The sequence below is a fragment of the Saccopteryx leptura genome, chromosome 1 (genome assembly GCF_036850995.1).
Source record: "Saccopteryx leptura isolate mSacLep1 chromosome 1, mSacLep1_pri_phased_curated, whole genome shotgun sequence".
Lineage (NCBI taxonomy): Eukaryota > Metazoa > Chordata > Mammalia > Chiroptera > Emballonuridae > Saccopteryx > Saccopteryx leptura.
In genome coordinates, this window is record NC_089503.1 from 79,539,565 (window position 1) to 79,563,710 (window position 24,146).

A 24,146-nucleotide genomic window follows, 5' to 3' on the forward strand; every position below is an offset into this window, starting at 1 on the left:
AGTGTTACCTTGACTTAATCTAAAAGGAGATACTAACACATGCCATATGAAGCTGCTTTGAAGAGTTAGGTAATATACATAAAGCACCCACCATGCTGGGCTATAATAGGGTCTTAGCTATTATTGTTTTCCCCTGGTATCCTTCTCCAAAAATCAAATTATGTTTCATGATAGGATTTGTTAAAAAGGTAATGTTAGATTTTTTTTAGTTGTATCTTTTAGTTGCCTTGGATACACTGCCTCTTGTTGTCTTATTTGAATTTTTGTTCCTAACATCAGCGCAGTTGCTGACATGCAGTTGATATCTAATAAGGTTTGTTGACTGATTTAATCAAAGAATGGAAAATGAACTTGAAGTATTTTCATATCATTCTCACTCTCAGTCCTCACCCTCCAGCCTTCTTCTTCTTCTTTTTTTTTTTTGTATTTTTCCGAAGCAAGAAGCAGGGAGGCAGACAGACAGACTCCTGCATGCGCCCGACTGGAATCCACTCGGCATGTCCAACAGGGGGCGATGCTTTGTCCATCTGGGTCGTTGCTTCGTTGCAACCAGAGCCATTCTAGTACCTGAGGCAGAGGCCATGGAGCCACCTTCAGTGCCCAAGCCAACTTTGCTCCAATGGAGACTCGGCTGCGGGAGGGGAAGAGAGAGACAGAGAGGAAGGAGAAGGCGAGGGGTGGAGAAGCAGATGGGTGCTTCTCCCGTGTGTCCTAGCTGGGAATCGAACCCAGCCTTCTTTCAGTACTATCTATCCCCTCCCAGTCCTTCAAGACCCCTCACATCCCACCTCTTTATGAAGCTTCTGATAATTGTAACTTGTGCAGATTGGTCTCCTGCCTTCTACCCAGGTGGTTTTTAAACTATTTTTAACAGTAGGCCTTCCTTAATTGAAAACTCTGTGCAATCTTTCTGTGTTTATAAAACACAGAGAGGAAATGCCATGCCCATTTGCCCCAGCCTTTGTGGTAACACCTCCACTTTGCATAGACCCACATGACATTTAACGCATCACCCTGCTTTATTCTCCAGTTGACCTATGTGTTTATAATTCATATTCTTGTCTCCCTGGAAAAACTGGAAGATCCCTGAAGACAGGAAGGATGTGTTAACTTTCCTCCTGTCTCTTGTGAGACCCATACAAGTGCTGAATCTGTTCGTTCTAAGTGTTCAAGAGGGGTTCATTATAATTATTATTATTTTTTTTGCTGCTTCTCCTTTCGTTCTTTAGTTGATGTGAAGTTGATTGAAATCTTCCTGATTGGTACAGGATGCAATCAGGAGGGTCTTTAGGGACACTTTTTAAGCAGGACACTCATATCCATTGCCATCTAGTTCTCACATCCCTGTGGGGTACATATGAACATCCCAGATTTACTGATAGAAAATGGAGGCATTGAGAAATTAAGTAATTTGCTTCAATATCACAGGAAATAAATTTTAACTTATATGTGTTTGATTTCAAAGCTCTGGCCCCAACCACTATAGTATGTAATCTCTGGTTTAACTATGTTTTCCCTTTTCTTGGAAGGAGCCCTGTACCCAGATGGAACATCTGGAAAGAACAAGAATGATGATATGATTGCTCCTGGCAAAAACTACACCTATGTCTGGCCAGTGAGAGAAGAATATGCGCCTGCTCCCGCCGACGCCAACTGCCTGACCTGGGTGTACCATTCGCACATCGACGCCCCTAAGGACATCTGCTCTGGGCTAATCGGCCCACTGCTGGTGTGTAAGGAAGGTAAGGAAGCACTTCCCCCACCAAGGAGGCTCTTCACAGGTGTGTTAAAAGTGTGTATGAATTTTAAGTCTTGTCTTGCCCTACCTCTTGTGTTTCATACAGAATGTGCCTCTTCTTCCCAGCATTCTGTAAGATTAGAGAAATTCTAACATAGAAGATCAATCTGCTACCCAACAAGGACAATAATTTAGACTTCTGTTTAAGAACCATCAAAACCTTCTGAAATGTATATGCTTTTTTTTAAAAAAAAAAAAAAGAGGAAAAACAAAAAGTAGTGACTAGCTGTTAACATCACACTTACACCACACATAGAAAAGTGAAAAAGGTAGTCAATGACCAGGAATACTTTCACTTCATTATTTCACCCACATGACCACATTGCTATTTTATTCTCTATTAATTGATTTGTGTCTGTCAATAAAATTGACTTCCTTTCAGGGATAGACAGATAGCCAAGTGTATGGTTGTGAAGATTTCTCTTTTATAACTTTCCTCTTCTACAGTTCTATCACTTCCGTGAAAGCCCCTCGCTATTTTTATGTGGTAGGTTACTCTTGTACACATAGGTCCTGGACAGGTTTCTCACTTACATGACACCATTGGCAGGAAGTTAAAGCTCATCTTGATGTAGTTCATGTTGAACTTTCCTCTCTTCTCTTTTGAATGTGTTTGATAGGTGTGCTGAATAAATATTCAGGGACAAGGACTGATGTGGACCATGAATTCATTATAATGTTTACTCTGGTGGATGAGAATCAAAGCTGGTACCTCGACGAAAATATCAGACATTTCTGCACTGACCCCGATTCAGTTGACAAAGAAGACGCTGTTTTCCAGAGGAGTAACAAAATGCATGGTGAGCGTCTCCCATGTTGCCAAACACATTACCAACTGCCTTTGTGTACCCCGGACTACGAGGGATGTAAAAACGCAGAAACGTCTAACTTAGTTTTCCAAGATTTAACTTAGTGATGAGAACGACTAGAAAGTGATATGAAACACACTAGCACACTACATGTCAGAACCTGAAACAATCTGGGAAGGGACAAGGCAATAGAAATGAGCTAAGCCAGGTATGACAAAGCTGTGGTACAGAAAGTGGAAGGATTAATGTTATAATCAGGAAAGAATCAGGTGACCCCAGGGGATGGTGGCTTTAGACTGACAGGAGAAAAGAGAATGAATCATCATGTAACTAGCATGTGGGATGCAACCTCTTGGTTTATCCAAGAACTATTTTCTAAGCAGCTGCTAGATTTCAAGTACTGCGCTATGCACGGAGTTTTTTGTTTGTTTGTTTGTTTTAATTATTTTTATTTATTTTATTTTATTTTTTTACAGAGACAGAGAGAGAGTCAGAGTGAGGGATAGACAGGGACAGACAGACAGGAACGGAGAGATGAGAAGCATCAATCATTAGTTTTTTCGTTGTACATTGCAACACCTTAGTTGTTCATTGATTGCTTTCTCATATGTGCCTTGACCACGGGCCTTCAGCAGACTGAGTAACCCCTTGCTGGAGCCAGCAACCTTGGGTCCAAGCTGGTGAATTTTTGCTCAAACCAGATGAGCCCACGCTCAAGCTGGCAACCTCAGGGTCTCGAACCTGGGTCTTCCGCATCCCAGTCTGACGCTCTATCCACTGCGCCACCGCCTGGTCAGGCTATGCACGGAGTTTTAACACACACTTGTGAATATATGTTTCCCAGACTTTCTTTTAATCAGCATTTATTGAGCATTTGCTGTGTCTTAAATTTTTTCTAATCAATACCTTTTCTTTCCATATCACAGCATGCTTTTGTCATTTAAACTAAGTAGTTACTGTGTGGTTTTCTGCTAGGCCCTGATAACTGTAAGATAAGTAAGACAGGGTTTCTGGTTGCAAGGAATGGAGTCTGTGGGGAAGACAGATATGCAAATGAACGGCTGGGAAAAGCGGCTGCTGACCGGTCCTGTGAGTATGAGCAGCCCTGTTTACTCCTGCTCTCCATATGGCCACATAGCAGCTCCAAGGTTGTTTTCACCTGTGCTGATTGTCACTTTTATTGAGTGCTTTTTCTCTCAAAAAGACTGATACCTTTTATTCCTTCCTGGGACTATATTTTATAAAAGGAGCTTTTCTGCACAAACTCATTACAATCAACAATCTGTGCTGATTTTCCAGCTGTGCTAGAGAATGGATCAGCAAAGTTTCTGAGTCTGCTCGCCTCTGCAGGGGCATCTATTTCACTCGTATGCTTCTGTTTGTCAGCCCTCAATGGATACCTCTTCGGAAACTTCCCAGAGCCTGAGATGTGTATTGGTGAATCAGTGTCCTGGCACCTGTTTGGGATGGGGAATGAGATAGACATCCATTCCATCTATTTTTATGGTAACACCTTGATCAGCAGAGGGCATCGGACTGATGTTGTCAGCCTGTTCCCAGCCACCTTCCTGACAACAGAAATGACAGCTGAGAATCCTGGGAAGTGGATGATAACCTGCCAAGTCAGTGATCACCTACAAGGTAAAAGGACAAAGACCAGTGTAAGAAACTTAGAATGGAACAATTAAATCTCACGGTGAATGGTGCTCATTCAGTGCCTGTCATTAGATATTCTTGCATATATTATATTTAATCAAATATTAAATGCATAGGAAAATGTACAATGCTTATCTGGTGTCCTATCAACAGATATTTATTGATTCTCTCCCTATGAAACAAGAGAGAGGTAATTGAAAGAAATGATAAGGCCTTCAAAGAACCTACAATCTGGTGATTAGACATAAAGAGACATTTACAAAATTAATAACATTTGAGGCAGAATAAGAAATGCTCTTTGGGTGCCATAGTCACTTCTCTAAAGCAATCAGAGGGGCTTCCTGAGGAGCTGGCTCCTATTCTGAATGATGAAATCTGGGTGGGTAGGGATTGTATAGATGAAGAAGAGAAGAAAGGCATTCCAGGGAGAGGGAGCAACATTGGCTGGGGAAAACCACGTTCTGTATGGCAACTATAAATAGAATAACAAATTTTTAGCATCGGAAAGGAATTTGTACTTAATCTGGACCAATCTCTCATCCAATTCTTTAATTTCCTTTGGAACATCTCTTTTTAAGTTATCACAGTAGCCCATTTTATTTCTGGGCTGCTCTGTTAGAACTTCCTTCCTTATGTCGGGGCAAGATCCCCTGATCGGTGAAAAACCCTGTGAAAGGTGTACAGTAAACATTTGTTGACCTAAATGCCTGTTCAAAGACTTGGTCCTTGGAACCACCTAAAATAGGTCCTTACTCAGCCAAGCCGTAGGCTCGTGCCAGAGGAGTGATGAGAGAGAAGCTAGAGAGGCATTTTGGCCCCAGTGGGAGCGGTTTTGAATGGTAAGGGTGAGGAGGTGGGACTGTGGTTGGAAGGCAATAGTCTACCCTTCTAGACTGTAGCCACACTAATGACATAATCAGAACAGTGACTTACTGTAAAAAATTAGAAAATGTATATAATTCAATTTTAAAAGTCAACAATCCCACCTAAAGATAATTGTGTCACGTTTTGATGAACAACCTCCATCACCGTTTTCTAGACCTTAATACTAAATGCATACGTTATTTATAAAATACTGCTTACATTTTCCACTTATTAATGTATCAGAAATATATTTACATGTTGGTGAATTAGAACCACTTCTCTTTCAGTGTTATTTATAAGGAGATTATAACTTATTTAACCAACACTCTATTGCTTAACATTCATATTCCCCACCATTTTTTGCTTTTATAAACAATAAAAATAAGTATCAACTTACAGGAAAGTTTATACTTTGGTCTGACATTTCTTCAGCAAAACTCTTGGATTTGGAACTCCCAGATAACAAAGTTTGAATTTCTTTAAAGCTAAGGACATATATTGCCAAATTCCCTTTGTTTGCTCACAGTGTGTGAGCATTCCCTTTTCCACATTCAAATGTCAACAGCGGGACTTATTCTTTCTATTCTTTATAAATCTGATAAATGAAAAACAGTGTCATTGATTAATGTTAAGGTTAAACTTTGTTTTTATTTGTGAGCCAATAGTATATATTTCTTTTGCAATTAACCTATTTATGTTCCTTGCCCATTGTCTATTGGAAGACTTATTCTTTTCTTCTTATTCATCAGTATTATTTACATATTAATCTTTTGTCATATGTGTAAAAATATACCATTGCTACCCTTTTATCCTTTATTTTTTTTAAAACTTAAGTATAATTGGTATACAATATTTTATTAGTTATATTAGTTTCAGGTATACAATATAGTGATTCAAAATCTTTTTATACCTTACACTGTGATCACTTCACTAATTCCAGTAATCATCTGTTTCTGTGCAAACTTACTACAATATTATTATGCAATTATTATTTTTTTTTTTTACAGAGACAGAGAAAGAGTCAGAGTGAGGGATAGACAGGGACAGACAGACAGGAACGGAGAGATGAGAAGCATCAATCATTAGTTTTTCATTGCGCATTGCGACACCTTAGTTGTTCATTGATTGCTTTCTCATATGTGCCTTGACCGTGGGCCTTCAGCAGACCAAATAACCCCTTGCTTGAGCCAGCGACCTTGGATCCAAGCTGGCGAGCTTTTTGCTCAAACCAGATGAGCCCACGCTCAAACTGGCAACCTCAGAGTCTCGAACCTGGGTCTTCCACATCCCAGTCTGATGCTCTATCCACTGCGCCACCGCCTGGTCAGGCTTACTACAATATTATTAACTATATCTCCCTTAACCTTTTCTCCCATCCCTGAACCTTCTCCCATCTGGTAACCATAGCTTTGGTCTCTATTTCTATGAGTCTGTTTTTGTTTTGTTTTGTTTGTTTTCTTGTTTTATTTTTTTAGATTCTACATATAAATGAAATTATATATATATGTGTATATATATATATAAAATGGAATCTTATGCAATAATAAAAAAAGAACAAAATCTTCTATTTATCCTTTACTTTTAACTTTGTTTATGTCGTATTGTATTTTCTGTGCAAAATTTCAAACATTAATTAATGATGTCAAAACAATCAGTCTTGTCCTGTATGATTTCTTTGTGAGCACTTATATGTTGATTGATGGTTTTCCTCTGTTCTGCAGCTGGTATGCTAGGGCAATATATTGTTGGTACCTGCAAAAAGGATATTTCTCATCTCAAGATGAAGGGTCAACAGAGGCGCTACTTTATAGCAGCTGAAAAAATTCTTTGGGATTATGGTCCTCAAGGCTATAACAAATTCAGTGGTCTTCCCCTAAATGTCACTGGCAGGTAAGCTCTTTTTGATGGTGTTTCAAAGCCTCTCAGAAGAGGGACAGCTGTTAGGCTCCTCCCTATGATTTCATTCATATTCCAGGTACAGTACTGCTCTTCTGAGCACATATTGCTTAGATGGTATAATGACACCACTTAAGGAGTTCTGAGCCCTGGATATACTGCTGAGAATTAAAAGACTATCTATTGCTTCATGATTTGCTGGCTAAATCAAAACCCTAGAGTCATTCATTCATTTATCAAACATTTCTTGAGCACCTACTGTGTGCAAACTATAGTGCTAAGTGCCACGAGCAATTCTAAACTGACAGAGAACAGAACAAGACCCTTGTACAGAGCAGAGAGTTTTGAAAAAGGAGTAAGACAGGACTATATTTCAGTGGAGATAAACTGGCCAAGGAAGTTTACCCTTTTTGGTTCAAAAACAGCCTGATATAAGTTATGCTCCTTAGCCACAATTTCTTTTCCTTCAAAATCTAACACTAATGTCACCTATTAAGTGAGGCTGCCCCTCACTCCTGAGTCATAGTTAAACATTTTCTCTCTGGGCTTCTGTAACACTTAATATTTTAAAAATCAAATCTTAACAATTAGTGGGTTGTGGACTCCTGTTACTTCTTATTGTAGACTCATATGCAATGATGTCTGTGAAAACATTTGAAAATGACTAGTGTGATACCAGAAAAGTATTTCTATTACCCTATAATCTTTTTTATGTTTGAGGAAATGATTTTAAAATTCCCTTTATTATCAGTAAGATACCTTTTGTTTCTTTTATTGTAAATTTCATTCATTCATTCATTCATTCTTCCACCAAACTTATACACTTGATCTTTGTTTAAAGTATTTGTGTGAATCATATATGAAAAACTCTGGTATCAATATCCTCTATTGACCAGTGTTTCTTCATAAACTGAATAATGAGAATTAGCATTGAAAATTGGGTCTTAGAAGACTTCCAGAATATGAAGCACCTTTTAAAATTGAAATTCTAAGCTATATTCAGTAGATATTTAATGATTGAAAGCACAACATACTAAGTGACATGAGGGATGCAAGAAAGTCTAAGACAATGTTCCCACCCAAAGGTAGAGAAAGAACCTGTATGCATGAAAAAGAAGTAACTTTTCAAGTTACAAATAAGAGTGAGTTGTTTAGTCAGTTCTCTGGGCATTAAGAGAGAATTAAGATAACCAGGAACACTTCACAGAGGAAGTTCCTAAGCGGAATCTTGAAGAATGATAGAATATATACAATAGGGAAGAGGAGAAATTTTAGACGCAGGAGTTAATGGAAAGCACTTCCTGTGTAGGAGAGAGTGCATAGGAGAATTAGCGTTTGCTTAGAGCAATAGAAAGAGAATTCAGGCAAAATAAACTAGATATCAATTGCACAGGTCCTTTAACCCTTTGAGTAATGAGCTTTTTTCATGTTCGCTGGATCCCCAGAGTGAGTTGTTGTTTGTTTTTTTTCAAAAAATGAAAGTTCCAATTACTCTGGATGGTCAGGGGGCACAAGGACGTACATGAACATTCGCACTACTCAAAGGGTTAATCCTCATTTGATAAGCAATTGGAGGCAAATTAAGATTATGCAGCTGGTATTTGGCAATGAAAATGGACATTTTGGAAATTGATGTTGTACTAGCGTATATGTTGATAAAAACTGGGTGAGCCAGCGTGAAATGGAGCATGGAAAGTATGCAGTTAGAGGTTCACATGATGGTCCAAGCCCAAGGTGATGAGGGCACAAACTGGGATTGTGGCAATGGGAAGAAGGGAAGGAAAAGATGCAGAAAGGTGCAGAAAAGGAAGGGTGTACTAAAAGGTAACAAAGAAAGGATGAACAAGATAAGGGAATAATGGACAGCTTGCAAGACTGCAAGAATGATGGCACCATTGACAGAAACAAGCTAATATACAGTTAGAACTAGTCAGAATTTATAGTGTTATATTTCATAACTTTACAATTTAGTATTTCATGTATATAGCTTATATGATAACTCTCCATTAATTAAACTATTTGATTAACTAGATATTCTATTCCTTAATCATGCCAGATATCAAAAAGCTTACTATACACAGAGACTATTCATATGGATATCAACAAGAGATAGAGGGCTGCTTATTCTGCAGAGAAACCAGTTAGTTCTTTGTTACTTTGTAGGACACAGTAAGGAGTTGACCTGTGCTTCTCCTTTGGTTGCTGGACCTCCAGGGCAGAAAGTGCAATGGCTAAGGGAGAAATGAGCCTGTGCATCATCCAGCTTCTGACGAGTTTTAAGGCTGGTTGACTATTCCTGGGAACTTTGTTGAAGCCTGTGTTGTTTTTTCCAGAGAGCTGGGTGGGTGAATGGGCTAAAGATCATAAAACCAAGCCCCATAGTTCAGACAGTTGGTGGATATGCAGAGATGTGTTCTCACTCAGGTTTCTGTTCTTCCCACAGTGACTCTGAGCTCTATTTCACACAAGGGAACAACAGAATCGGAGGAAAATATTGGAAGGCTCAGTATATAGAGTATGTTGATGCAACTTTTACTAGAAGAAAGAGACGCTCTGAGGCAGAAGCCCATCTTGGAATTCTTGGTAGAGTAAAACCATCCAGCATGTTTTGAACAAGGGAGGGAAGAAGTTTTAGTGGGCATGTACATCTGCATAGAATGACACTTCTCTTGCCTATATTCACGTCTCTGATTATTTTCACCCTCGTCTACCTCTTCTTGATATTTTTCAGGCCCTGTCATCAGAGCAGAGGTGGGTGATACCCTGTTAGTGACCTTTGCCAACAAAGCTGACAAAATCTACAGTATTTTGCCGCATGGTGTGGTCTATGACAAGGCATCTGATGCAGCCCCAAACATAGATGGTAAGTCTCAGCCTAAGCTTAGGGAAGAAGCAGAATGAGTGTGCAAAGGACCTAGAACTGGACAGACCAGGCTCAAATCCTTGTCCCTCCACTTACCAGCTCAGGGAGCTTGGGAAGTTATATTTCAACTGCTGAAACTTATTCTACTCATCTATCAAGTGCAGATAATGGCACTCATCTGAGGGCTTTGGGAAGCAATGGAGAGAATTCAAGACAGAGGCTGGCCTATAGTAGATTCTGAAGAAATGTCAATTCCTTTTCATTTTTCTCAGCAATGTAACAAACCTCAAAGTGAGATACTTTCACAGTCACCTCCACTTCTTTAAAGTGAAGAACTTTTCTGCCTCAGGCCACATGACATTTTGTAGGTTAAGGTTGAGGAGGAAATCTGATTTCCAATCTTCTGTTGACATCAAAATCTTGCACCTGGTCTTTGCTTCATATCTACCGACAAATAATTATTTAAAGCCAGTGTTATGTGCTTATCATCATCTATGGCTTCTCCCCATCACAGAGTAGGTAGCATGGGCTCTCTGCATGTAAGAAAGACGACCTCAACCCAGGGGCTGCAAGAACTGTCCTTCCATTCATGATACTGCTCCTGGGAAACTGGGTCTCCTTGGAAGTTTTCTCCACACCTGCATGGCTGCCTGGGCTACTTCTTCATGTTGCAGTGTGATGTCAGGCCCATCCAGAACAGGCTTTGTGGTAATGGTGAGGGGACAGAGGGTGAAGGAAGGAAGGAAGGAAAGAAGGAAGGAAGGAAAGAAGGAAGGAAAGAAGGAAGGAAAGAAGGAAGGAAGGAAGGAAGGAAGGAAGGAAGGAAGGAAGGAAGGAAGGAAGGAAGGAAGGAAGGAAGGAAGGAAGAATTCTTCATCCTCATACCCACCTTCACCCCACCCCCTGCTAACCATCTCCTATACCTGTACTCTATTCTTCAATTAAAATGCTTACAACGCCTTTTTGTATATGGGCTGAAAGAACACCAGTAACAACCCAAATGTCTATATTTTATATTGTTTAACTCAGTGAACTAATTGGGCACCTTTTGGCAAAGCTCTAGACTATATGCAGAGAGCCTCAGTCTAGTAGGATCAATGTGTTCATTTGCCATATAACATAAGGATTAAGTGCACAGTCTTTGGAATTAACCAGACCTGAGTTTGAATCCCAGATTTGCCACTTACCTGCCTTCTCACCCTGGGCCTTCTCTTACTCCTTTATCTTGTAGTTATTTGGGTTGTTTCTTAGTTCAACATTCAAGATTTTAAACTTTTTTAAAATTAATTTATTATGTTTACATAGATTCTAGTGTCCCCTCAAATACCTCCTCCCCTCCCCCATGTTCCCCAGTACATCCCCCCTGTCCCCCTCCCCACAACACCCTCCCCCCTTCCCTCCAGGATTTGCTTTTCTGCTCTCATCCCATCCTATCAGCCTATCATCCCCTTCCCTCTGTCCACTTTCCTTCTGGACACTTTGATCCCACCTCTGTCTCTATTCCGCTCTTCAGTTCATATTGTTCATCGGATTCCTAAAATGAGCGAGGTCATATGATACTTTTCTTTCTCTGCCTGGCTTATTTCACTTAACATAATAGTTTCCAGGTCCATCCATGTTGTCGCAAAAAGTAATATTTTCTTCTTTTTCATGGCCCCATAGTATTCCATTGTGTATATGTACCACTGCTTTTTAATCCATTTGTCCACTGTCGGACACTTGGGCTGTTTCCAGATCTTGGCTATTGTAAACAATGCTGCCATAAACATGGGGTGCATTTCTCCTTTTGAATCGTTGATGTGGTGTTCTTGGGATATATTCCTAAAAGTGGGATAGCTGAGTCAAAAGGCAGTTCCATTTTTAATTTCTTGAAGAATTTCCATACTGTTTTCCACAGTGGCTGCACCAGTCTGCATTCCCACCAGCAGTGCAGGAGAGTTCCCCTTTCTCCACATCCTCGCCAGTACTTATTCTGTGCTGTTTTGTTGATGAGCGCTATTCTGACTGATGTGAGGTGATATCTCATTGTGGTTTTAATTTGCATTTCTCTAATGATTAGTGATGTTGAGCATTTTTTCATATGCCTATTGGCCATCTGTATGTCCTCTTTGGAGAAGTGTCTATTCTTTTTTTTTTTTTTTTTTTGCCCATTTTTTGATTGGATTGTTTGTCTTCCTGGTGTTGAGTTTTACAAGTTCTTTATAAATTTTGGTTATTAACCCCTTATCAGACGTATTGTCGAATATGTTCTCCCATTGTGTGCTTTGTCTTTTTATTTTGTTCATATTGTCTTTAGCTGTGCAAAAGCTTTTTAGTTTGATATAGTCCCATTTGTTTATCCTGTCCTTCATTTCCCTTGTGCGTGGAAATAAATCAGCAAATATATTGCTGAGAGAGATGTCGAAGAGCTTATTGCCTATGTTTTTCTCTAAGATGCTTATGGTTTTACGGCTTACATTTAAGTCTTTTATCCATTTTGAGGTTTTTTTTATAAATTGTGAAACTTGATGGTCTAGTTCCATTTTTTTGGAGGTAGCTGTCCAATTTTTTCAACACCATTTGTTAAAGAGACTATCTTTACTCCATTGTATGCTATTACAACTCTTGTCAAATATCAATTGTCCATAAAGGTGTGGGTTTATTTATGGGTTCTCTGTCTGTTCCATTGATCTATATGCCTGTTCTTATGCCAGTACCAAGCTGCTTTGAGGACAATGGCCTTGTAGTATAACTTGATATCAGGAAGGATGATACCACCCCCTTTATTCTTCTTTTTCAAGATTGCTGAGGCTATTGGTGTTCTTTTTTTGGTTCCATATGAATTTTTGGAATATTTGTTCTATATCTTTGAAGTATGTCCTTGGTATTTTAATAGGAATTGCATTGAATCTACAAATTGCTTTGGGTAATATGGACATTTTAATGATGTTTATTCTTCCTAGCCATGAACATGGTATATTCTCCCACTTGTTTTATCTTCCTTGATTTCTTTTATCAATGTTTTATAATTTTCCAAGTACAAGTCTTTAACTTCCTTGGTTAAATTTACTCCTAGGTATTTATATTTTTTGCAATAGTGAAGGGGATTGTTTTCTTAATTTCTCTTTCAGACAGATCATTGTTGGTATATAAATATGCCTCTGATTTCTGAGTATTAATTTTATATCCTGACACTTTGCTGAATTCCTTTATCAGGTCCAGTAGTTTTTTGACTGCGACTTTAGGGTTTTCTATGTACAGTATCATATCATCTGCAAATAATGATAGTTTTACTTCTTCTTTTCCAATATGGATGCCTTTTATTTTATTTTTTTTTTGTCTGATTGCTGTGGCTAGGACTTCCAGAACTACATTGAATAATAGTGGTGAAAGAAGGCACCCCTGCCTTGTTCCTGATCTTAAAGGGATTGCTTTTAACTTTTGCCCATTGAGTATGTGTTGGCTGTAGGCCTTCCATACATGGGCTTTCTCATGTTGAGGTATGTTCCCTGTATTCCCACTTTGCTGAGAGTTTTGATCATAAATGGGTGCTGAATTTTATCAAATGCTTTTTCTGCATTTATTGATATTATCATAAGGTTTTTGTCCTTCCTTTTGTTTATGTGATGAATCACATTGATTGATTTGCGAATATTGTACTAGCCTTCCCTCCCCAGAATAAATCCCACTTAATCATGATGTATGATTTTTTTCATGTATTGCTGGATCTGGTTTGCTAATATTTTGTTGAGAATTTTAGTTTCTAAATTAATCAGGAATATTGGCCTATAATTTTCTTTCTTTGTGTTGTCTTTGCCTGGTTTTGGAATCAGAATTATGCTCACCTCATAAGAGGAGCTTGGAAGTCTTCCTTCCTCTTGACTTTTTTGAAATAGCTTGAGAAGGATAGGAGTTAGTCTTCTTTGAATGTTTGGTAGAATTCGCCTGTGAAGCCATCTGGCCCAGGGCTTTTGTTTGTTGGGGTTTTTTTGATAACTGTTTCAATCTCATTTGTTGTAATCGATCTATTTAGGTTTACTGATTCTTCCAGATGGATTTTTGAAAGATTATATGTTTCAAGGAATTTGTCCATTTCACCTAGATTGTTTAAATTTTTTCATACATTGTATTTTCTTACAATCTTTTGTATTTCTGTTATGTCCATTGTTACTTCTCCACCCTCATTTCTAATTTTAATTATTTGAGTCCTTTCTCTTTTTTTCTTGGTGAGCCTGGCTAAGTGTTCGTCAATCTTGTTTACTTTTTCAAAGAACCAGCTCTTGGTTTCATTGATCCTCTGTATTGTTTTTTTTAGTCTCTGTCATTTATTTCCACTCTAATCTTTATTGTTTCTTTCCTTCTACTTCCTCGAGGTTTTACTTGCTGTTCGTTTCTAGTTCTTTTAGTTGCAGGATTTAGTTGTTTATTTGAGCTTTTTCTAGCTTCTTAAGGTTTACCTGTAATGCCATGAACTTTCCTCTTAGGACTGTTTTTGCTGTGTCCCACAGATTTTAAGTTGTTGTATGCTCATAATCATTTGTTTCAAGGAAATTTTTGATTTCTTCCTTGATCTCATTGTTGATTCATTTGTTATTTAATAACATGCTGTTTAGTTTCCAAGTGTTTGAGTGGTTTTCAGTTTTTCTATTGTAGTTGATTTCTAGTTTCATGCCATTGTGTTCAGAGAAGATACTTAATATGATTTAAATCTTCTTAAATTTGTTGAGACTTATTTTATGCCCTAATTAATATGTGGTCTATCCTAGAGAATGTACCATGCACACTTGAACAGAACGTATATTCTGCTGCTTTAGGATGAAAGGTTCTGAAGATATCTATTAAATCCAGTTGATCTATTGTGTCCCTTAATTCTTCTGTTTCTTTGTTAATTTTTTATCTTGAAGATCAATCCATTGATGTTAGTGGGATATTGAAATCCCCTACTATTATAGTATTGCTGTTGATCTAGCCTTTATGTCCATCAAAATCTGCTTTATATATTTAGGTGCTCCTATATTAGGTGCATAGATATTTATAATGGTTACATCTTCCTGTTAGATTGCTCCCTTTATCATTATGTAGTGACCTTCTTTATCCCTTACTATAGTCTTTGTTTTAAAGTCTATTTTGTCAGATATAAGTATTGCTACCCCAGCTTTTTTTTTCATTTCCATTTTCATGAAATATTTTTTCCATCATTTTACTTTCAGTCTATGTGTATCTTTTATTTTGAGATGGGTCTCCTGTAGACAGCATATGTACAGGTCCTGTTTTCTTATCCATTCAGCTACCCTATGTCTTTTGATTGGAGCATTTAATCCATTTACATTTATGGTTATTGTTGATATGTAGTTGTTTATTGCCATTTTTTTCTTTAAATCTATATTCCTCTTTTAATATATATATCCCCCCACACTTTGTTTTGTCTACTGCAGGCCCCTTAATATTTCTTGCAGCATTGGTTTGGTTGCAATGAATTCCTGGAGTTGGTTTTTTGTTTGTTTGTTTGTTTGTTTTTTTGGTCTGGGGAACTTTTTATTTCTCCTTTAATTTTATATGATAGTCCTGCTGAATAAAGAAGTCTTGGTTGTAGGTTCTTGTTCTTCATTACTTTGAATATTTCTTGCCAATCCCTTCTGACCTCAAGTGTTTCTGTTGAGAAGTTGGATGTCATCCTTATGGGGGTTCCTTTGTAGATGATTGATTGTTTTTCTCCTACAGCTTTTAATATTCTTTCTTTATCTCTTAGCTTTGGTATTCTGATTATGATATGTCTTGGTGTGGGTCTCTTTGGGTTCTTTTTTAATGGGGTTCTCTCTGCTTCTTGAACTTGTGTGACTCTTGTATCAATTTAGGGAAATTTTCAGCTAAAATTTCTTCAAAGAGCTTCTCTAGTTCTTGTTCTTTCTCTACTCTTTCAGGAACCCACCTTATACGAATATTGTTTCTCTTAATGTCACAGAGCTCTCTTAGAGTTTCCTCAGACATTTTAATCCCACTCCTTTTTTTTTGCTTTTCTGCTTCCATCCTTTCACTTATCTTGTCCTCTAAGTCGCTGATTCGATCCTCTGCTTCATCCAGCCTACTTTTAATTCCTTCTAGTATAGTCTTCATTTCTGATATTGTGTTTGTCATTTCTGTCTGGTTCTTCTTTATGATTTCCATGTCCTTTTTGATGTGTACAATTTCTTTATTGAGGTGTTTATTAAGTCCATCCATTGTAGCTTTAAGATCCTTAAGCATTGTAACAATCATTATTTTATACTCTGCATTTGGTAATTTGATTACTTCCAGTTCATCCAGGACTTTGTCTGAGGATTTATCTTTTTGAAACATATGACTTATGCTTCTCTGCCTTCCCATTTTTCTCTGTTTTCTAGTTGTGGTCTCCTTGCCTAGTAGAGCATATTTGAAGTCTTGATTTGTTTGTTTTGTTCTCAGTTTTCTTAACTTGGTGGTAATCTCAGCAGGGGGCTTATTTGAAAGTGTAACCTTTGAGACTCTGCCAGCTACTCTCTGGGGCAGGGTGCTTTCTCAGCTTCTGTAGGGGGAGGTGTATCTCAGATCTCCAGGGAGACCTGAGTTACTGCCCCTCCTCCCCACTTCCTGTTTTCAGCTGTGTCTTGTTGCGCTGATTGGAGCTGGAGAACTTTCTGGAGGTGGGTCACCTGGAACCACTTTAGGCTTGTGCTGTGTGGAACAACCCCTCCTCTGTCTATGGCTGCCTCCACACTGGATGAGTCAGCTTCTCAGGTCATTTCATGCATTCCTCTGCATGTCACCGTCTGTCTCTCTCTCCCCCCTTTCCTTTTGGAAGACAAGCCAGTCCTCTCAGCCCACCTTGTTCCCAGGTCCCCAGGCAAGTGGCTGTGAACCATATTTTCTGCTCTTCTCCTTGTAATGAGAGCCCTTCTGGGCCCTCAGCTTCACCCTACCCTTCATTCCTGGAAGCAGGGGAGCCTCGATCGCACCTCTGCACTCCCTACCAGGCTTGGTGTGGCTTCTTCTTTGCTCCTTGGTTTTTTTTTCAAAGGGAGGTTTTTTTTATTTTTATTTTATTTTTTTACAGAGACAGAGAGAGAGTCAGAGTGAGGGATAGACAGGGACAGACAGACAGGAACGGAGAGATGAGAAGCATCAATCATTAGTTTTTCGTTGAGCATTGCAACACCTTAGTTATTCATTGATTGCTTTCTCATATGTGCCTTGACCGTGGGCCTTCAGCAGACCGAATAACCCCTTGCTTGAGCCAGCAACCTTGGGTCCAAGCTGGCAAGCTTCTTGCTCAAGCCAGATGAGCCTGTGCTCAAACTGGCAACCTTGGGTTCTCGAACCTGGGTCTTCCGCATCCCAGTCTGATGCTCTATCCACTGCGCCACCACCTGGTCAGGCTGCTTCTTGGTTTTTGAGACCTGTTCTTTTAGTCCAAAGTTGGTTTTTCACACTAATTGTTCCTAAATTAATTTGTAATCCAGTTTGGTGGTGTGAGCTGGGAATCTGTGCATCTGCCCACTCTGTTGCCATCTTGGTATCTCCAAGATTTTAAACTTTTTAAAGATGGATCTTCTGCTTAACTTTTTAGGGTATCCTCTTCATGGCCAAGTATAATATATTTCACATAGAAGGCACTCAATAATATTTTATGGCTTTACATTTAATTGCTAAATGGGAAGCTATCACTTTTTAAAAAATATTTGCTAAACCTGGTATTTGTATAAGAAATAATATCTATGAAGATATTAAATGTAATCCAGGAAGAAGACAATCCTTTGATAGAAGCTTCCATGAAACAGCAGACTGTGGCAGTGGCTTCCCTGGGTAGATACATAAGCAAAATCAACTGTCCTTCTGCAAAATATATCAGAGAGAGACCCTCAGGGCTAGAAGAACCAACCTGACAAGTTTAATAATGTTCTGGGCTGTTGCTTTGAGTAATTTTTTTATTTATCTCCTCAGGGTTTGTGAAGCCAGGGGCACATGTTAAGCCAGGTGAAGCCTTTACATACAGATGGACAGTGCCTAAAAGTGTGAGCCCTACAGCCGATGATCCTCCCTGCCTGACCTACTTGTACTTCTCAGCAGTTGAGCCAATCCAAGACACCAGCTCTGGCCTTGTAGGACCTTTGCTAGTCTGTAAAAAAGGTGTTCTCAATGCTGATGGGACACAGGTAAGTCACCAGATGTTACCAAGTTCTTTTCATGGTTGTATGTAGGAAAATTCAGTAATATGGCTAGATCAGATCATAATAAAGAATCAGTTACAAAAAGCAATTTCTTCTTTTTCCTCTTGAAGTTGACTTCTACATAATGGGAGTCTTATTTTTGTGTAAATTTACGTTCTGATTTTGGTGAGTTACAGATGCCCACCCAGAAATCTAGTATTCCCACTGTTGGCTGGCATTTGGGGGGAAGGTCTCTTAATGTGCATTGCTCTGATTCTGGAACCTCACGCACTCTATGTAGAATACAAATTAGGATCCTTTCTTCTTGGACAAGGTTTCTCAAACCCATTAGAATCACCTGGGACATTTTATGTGTTCAAGACCAAGTTCTTCAGAATCTCTAAGTGATTCCAATGTGCAACCAGTTGAGCAAGTAGGGGATGAGTAGGAGGGCATGAAATCAAGGCAAGAGAGAGGCCCAGGCCCCGACATGGAGATTGCAGTCGGGAGAGTAAGACAGTGATGACCAGCCTGTGAGCAGCAGTGTCATGGGGTAGAACATCTTCTGAGCAGGGACTTAGTTCCCAAAGAGGAAGGAGAAGAATATAATGAGAAAGGTAAAGTTTGGGGTATATAATAAACTTATCAGAATCATCCTCAGATCCCTGATTGATAATATTATCTAGTAATTCTGTGGCCGATGCTGATCCTTGTTTACTTTGTGTTAACTTTGAAAGTAAAATAGGGCTGAGAATTTCCCCAGTTGTACTTTTTATATCTTCATTTATTTCTTCTCTAGAAAGGAATAGACAAGGAATTTTACCTACTATTCACAGTCTTTGATGAAAATCTGAGTAGGTATCTTGATGAGAACATTAAGAAGTTTACCCTGCATCCCTTCGGTGTTGACAAAGAGGACAAAGAGTTTGTGAAGTCCAACCGGATGCATGGTATAAAAAAAATGACTTTCTTCCCTTAAAGAAAAGGAGTAACTGCATTTGCAATGGAAATATTTGGAAATGCTTTAACTGTCTTAATTATTGTTCTTGGTTCTTACACTAGTAAATTATTTCATAGCTTTAGCCTCACAGGGTATGGTGAAACCTCACTATCTCCTAGAGATATTATGAACTTATTAATACTTCTAAAATACTTTATCAGCCTTAGATGGGGCAATATAAAATATGAACTAGCAAAGATCACAGTACATCTTAATTGTGTGTATAAAATTATTCACAAAATTCCCCCCCCCCTTAAGCTTGTGATAATATCATTAAGTTTCATAGCCTCAGTGATAATCAGAGGTAATCATTTTATGGCAAAGCATCTCTTATCAAGTTGTTTAAAATTACCAAGCACAACTGAGTTCTTTAGACACAGAAATAAAAAGTAATTTTCTTTGACAATGGAATTTTAATAGAAGAGCATGCCGGGTATAATAGTTGTTTTTCCTACTGTGGGCATTAGTTAGGAGTGGGGCAGGGATGGAATCTTTATCTTTCTGATGGACATCAAGCATGAGACATAATTATGTGCAGTACCCCTCAGACGGTTTTGTTCAGTCACAACATTCGTCCCCCACAGAGTGAGAACATGGTTTGTAAATGCTGCTCTCTGCAGTGCTCCAGTCAGGCACTATCAATGGATTGAGGTTGATGTAAAAGTTAAAAACAATTTGCATTTCTGAAGATACAGAGGGTCTTTATATCTAAATAAGCAGTATCCCAAGCTCTTTCAGCTATTGTACTGAGGTAGGAAGAATTATCATAAAGAAAAATTACTTACTCAAAGACTACCTTCTTATAAACTTAGTGTTACTCTCCCCAACCCACCAAAAACCTCTTCTGCACTGACCAAACAGCCAATATAATGGCAATTGATTGCAGATGTTTCAAATGGCACAACACCCATGAAATTTGTAGAGATGTCTGATAATTGCCAGAAGCAAATGCAAAACATTGATAAGTAAGAATCTGATAAAATTAAATGAATTAATAGCCAAGAGAACTTTAACAAGGGAGATGACAGTATAAGAATCTCAAAAGAAAATAATTTTCATCTCAAGAGTTTTAGAGAAGTCTTTGGGGAAATTAGTAAAGTCAAATATTTTTACAGCAATGATCCTCTTTATAATCTATAAAACTAAAATTTAAAATGAAGGATATCATATTATACCATCAAACAATTTTATCAGGGAAAAATACAATGCCAGAAAACAACCTTATTTATTTCTTATTCTTAGAATATATGCATACTCTAGTGTATACGTTGTTAAATATAACCTTTCCACAATGTTAGTATATTTTCATTATTCATTGTTAATTTCAGTTTCCATTTGAAATTGATTCACCACGTGACTTTTCCCCAGTGCTATTTATTCTTTGATAATAAGGATCTTTTGTAAAGAATTTAAACACTTGAACACCCCGCCTCTGTATATAGTGATAATCTTTTACTAAGATGATGTGTTTTCAGTGTATCTACAAAATTATGGTGGGCTCTGACTATATCTTTCCTTCCATTTAGCTATTAATGGCTACATGTATGGCAACCAGCCAGGCCTATATATGTGCAAAAAGGATAGAGTTTCCTGGCATATGATTGGAATGGGCACTGACACCGACATGCATGGAGTTTATTTTCAAGGCAACACCATCCACCTACGAGGGACTCACCGTGACACCCTGGCCCTGTTTCCCCACATCTCTACAACGGCATTTATGCAGCCTGATCGTGCAGGTAAACTAGGCAGGGCCATCTTAATGACCAAATTTATGTCTTGGGGCATATGATCTTTGGTTCCTCTCCCAGAAGAAATTGATCAAATTTGAGCACTTCAGGATGTGTAGAAAGAGATACAGTCTTGATTAGAATCAAAGAATCCTATTTTATTCCAAGCATATAGTGTAAAGGACAAAGGAGTAACATCTAAAATAACATCCATAAAGCAGAAGTTCTCTCAATGACCTTGCCACACAAATCCTAGAAGAATGCTCTTCATTCATATCCATAAACAATTTAGCCCAAAAAAAGAGGAAATGTTTTTTGTTGTCTTTCACAAACATCATTTTAGTTGCTACTCTGAAATATCTTACCAGGCATGGACAGCCCAGTGGATCCTTCTAGGTTATGGGCATGGCCTGGGCTGCCCTCTCTAAAGATTGATGATGCCCTTTTGATGAGTTTATTTGGAGGTTTCTCTGTCTTCATTCTTAGGACACCCTTGGTTTCCCCAGAAGATAAGCTGCATTGGGTCTGAAGTTCATGGAAGGCCCATTGAAGTACAAGCACCTGTCTCTTCCTTTAGAAATTCTCAAGTCAATGAGATACTCGATGCACTTTTATAAGAAATATAAAGCAATACATGGCAGCATATTCTTACTGTTGCATGAAAAATAAGAATAACAAGTGCTATGGACTTTCAACATGTTTTCACACCCCAAACTTTCATTAGTTTTAAAAAGAAACCAGTATGCTACCCAAAACGAGTACTTGCCAACTCTGCCTCCTTCATAGATGGATGTTCACTTCTTTAATTCACACTAAAACTGCAGTGCAGTTGCCTCCCGGTGCCATTGGTTAAGAACTTGAGGGTTAAGCTTCAAAATTTTTGCCCAATAATTGCCTGAGAGTAGGAACTCCATAATTTTTGCCTTGTAAACATCTAATATTCAACCTTTCTATAGTAATATAATTATTCAATTATGAATCACCTAAACCAAGGGATGCCTTGGGCACAACGACTTTTTAGAACATGCTCTTCAAAACCAAAAAGGGGAGGGAAAGGAAATAGCCAAATAATTTTCATCCATTGCAATAGGCATTCAAAGCTAGGGCTGGCTGGATAATTTTAGAGACGTGGCTAATTATTCCAGTGCCATGAGTATTACTCATGTGTCCTGCAGGCTTCTAGAACTTCATGACAATGTTTTCCGGTTTATATATATTTGGTGGTAAGTATAAATCTGTTTGGTGGTAAAGTAACTGCTTAAAGGTTTGGTCATTTCACCAATTCCTGTTTCTTAGCTATCAGCCAAAAAAGAGTGCCCCAAACATAGGCAAAGTAGACTAGAGCCTGCAACTCAAAGATTTTATTTCTTTTTTTTTAAAAACCACTCTACTGGCCCTGGCTGGTTGGCTCAGCGGTAGAGCGTCGGCCTGGTGTGCAGGGGACCCGGGTTCGATTCCCGGCCAGGGCACACAGGAGAAGCGCCCATTTGCTTCTCCACCCCCACCCCCTCCTTCCTCTCTGTCTCTCTCTTCCCCTCCTGCAGCCAAGGCTCCATCGGAGCAAAGATGGCCCGGGCGCTGGGGATGGCTCCTTGGCCTCTGCCCCAGGCGCTAGAGTGGCTCTGGTCGTGGCAGAGCGACGCCCCGGAGGGGCAGAGCATCGCCCCCTGGTGGGCAGAGCGTCGCCCCGGTGGGCGTGCCGGGTGAATCCCGGTCGGGTGCATGCGGGAGTCTGTATGACTGTCTCTCCCCGTTTCCGGCTTCAGAAAAATACAAAAAAAAAAAACAACAAAAAAAAAACCACTCTACTGAGATATAATTGATATACAAAAAGCTGTACATATTTAATATATACAAATGAACTAGTTTGAAAGTTAAGTATACATCTCTGAAACCATCATCACAAACAAGGTCTTAAACTCCTTTTTGTTCCAAGAGAAGATAATTCCTTGACTGTTGGAGAACATGATGAACACAGCAGCATATGCAGAAGAAGCTCTTTACAAGTCTCTCCTCAGAGGTGTTTTCTCTGTGTTTTCACAGAATCCTTCCTCATGAGCGTCCTCACCAGTGCCTGGGGATGCTAGGGTACCCACGGAAACAAAGATTTTTGCTCATCCTGAAGGGATAACTTGACAATATTTAGACGTGTGTAGCATGATAAAAGCTATCTCTGCATCGTAGATAATTAATGAGAGCTACAGAAATTACCTCTAAGAACAGAATCTACTAGAGGAACGAAGATTTATTGATCCAATAATTTCACTGAGAGTTAATACCTTTCAACAATTTTAGTTTATATGATTTTGTGGTGAATTTAATTAAGATATTTCTACCTGATGCCTACGCATCTAGAAAATACAGTTTAAAAATTACATAACTTTCAGTCATCTGTGATTGTTGGCTTTATGTGGGGAAATCTGTTGACTTTTTTTTCATACTTTTCATCTGGCATAATGTAGACCTACTATGGGTGATGAGAATCTTTTTTGCTCAAAGGCTTAATGAAGTAATACATTTGGCTTTAATAATAATAATACCTTACATGTGTATTGCACTTTATAGTTTATGCACTTTAGGGCAAATACATGACCTCAGAAATGTGTCCTTACTTGAACTTTGTCTAGGATATTAACCTTACAGGTAATTAGTCCTGTTTCAACTGGGCTAAGATAATCATACTTACCAGTGATTTTCCAAGAGTGACCTTCTCCTAACAGGTGTACACAACAGGGAAGAGCCAGAGAAATCACCTTTTGGAAGCAACTTTACAAGTTTTATTTTTCCATTAGAAATGAATTTCAGATGGTTTCCCATTAGTAAATATATTCCAAGTAATTTATTCCCCTTGGGGTCTGATATTAAAATACTATATCTATCATCTATCTATCTATCTATCTATCTATCTATCTATCTATCTATAATTGATGTTTTAAAAATCTACCTTCCCAGTTATTTATTTTGGAATAAAATATGTAAGTTTGTTAGCAGAGCAAAACCAAGAACAACAATAACAACAACAAAACAGTGAGCACCACACCTAATGCCAATCATTTCTCTTTCAGGTATTTTCAGGGTGTTTTGTTCCACCATGCATCACTTCACGAGAGGCATGAATCAGATCTATGAGGTCAACAGCTGCGGCAACAAGGACGCTTCAGAGCAGCCGTACGGGATGATAAGAACCTTTTACATCGCCGCTGAAGAGGTAGAATGGGATTATGCCCCTAACAAAAACTGGGAGTTCGAAAAGCAGCACTTGGACGCAGGAGGGGAAAGGTACCACAGGGGAAGCCGCCAAGTCTCTTGGGTGGGATTGCACGTGCGCTGTAGATGCTTGTCAGATGTGGACGCCCTGGGTTTGCCTGCACAGTTCTGACAGAGGCTTT

At 38.8% G+C, this 24,146-nt stretch overlaps 1 protein-coding gene across 1 annotated transcript in view; it reads left to right on the plus strand.

Moving 5' to 3' along the window:
- Positions 1-24,146, plus strand: part of HEPHL1 (hephaestin like 1) — an 84,610-nt gene that overhangs the window by 35,819 nt on the left and 24,645 nt on the right. Inside the window, exons 3-12 of the mRNA XM_066360727.1 lie at positions 1,530-1,742; positions 2,419-2,598; positions 3,994-4,248; positions 6,849-7,017; positions 9,467-9,606; positions 9,755-9,886; positions 17,822-18,033; positions 18,827-18,977; positions 20,554-20,766; positions 23,823-24,036. Of these exons, the coding sequence (XP_066216824.1) occupies positions 1,530-1,742; positions 2,419-2,598; positions 3,994-4,248; positions 6,849-7,017; positions 9,467-9,606; positions 9,755-9,886; positions 17,822-18,033; positions 18,827-18,977; positions 20,554-20,766; positions 23,823-24,036 (1,879 nt within the window). The remainder of the gene's footprint in view (positions 1-1,529; positions 1,743-2,418; positions 2,599-3,993; positions 4,249-6,848; positions 7,018-9,466; positions 9,607-9,754; positions 9,887-17,821; positions 18,034-18,826; positions 18,978-20,553; positions 20,767-23,822; positions 24,037-24,146) is intronic.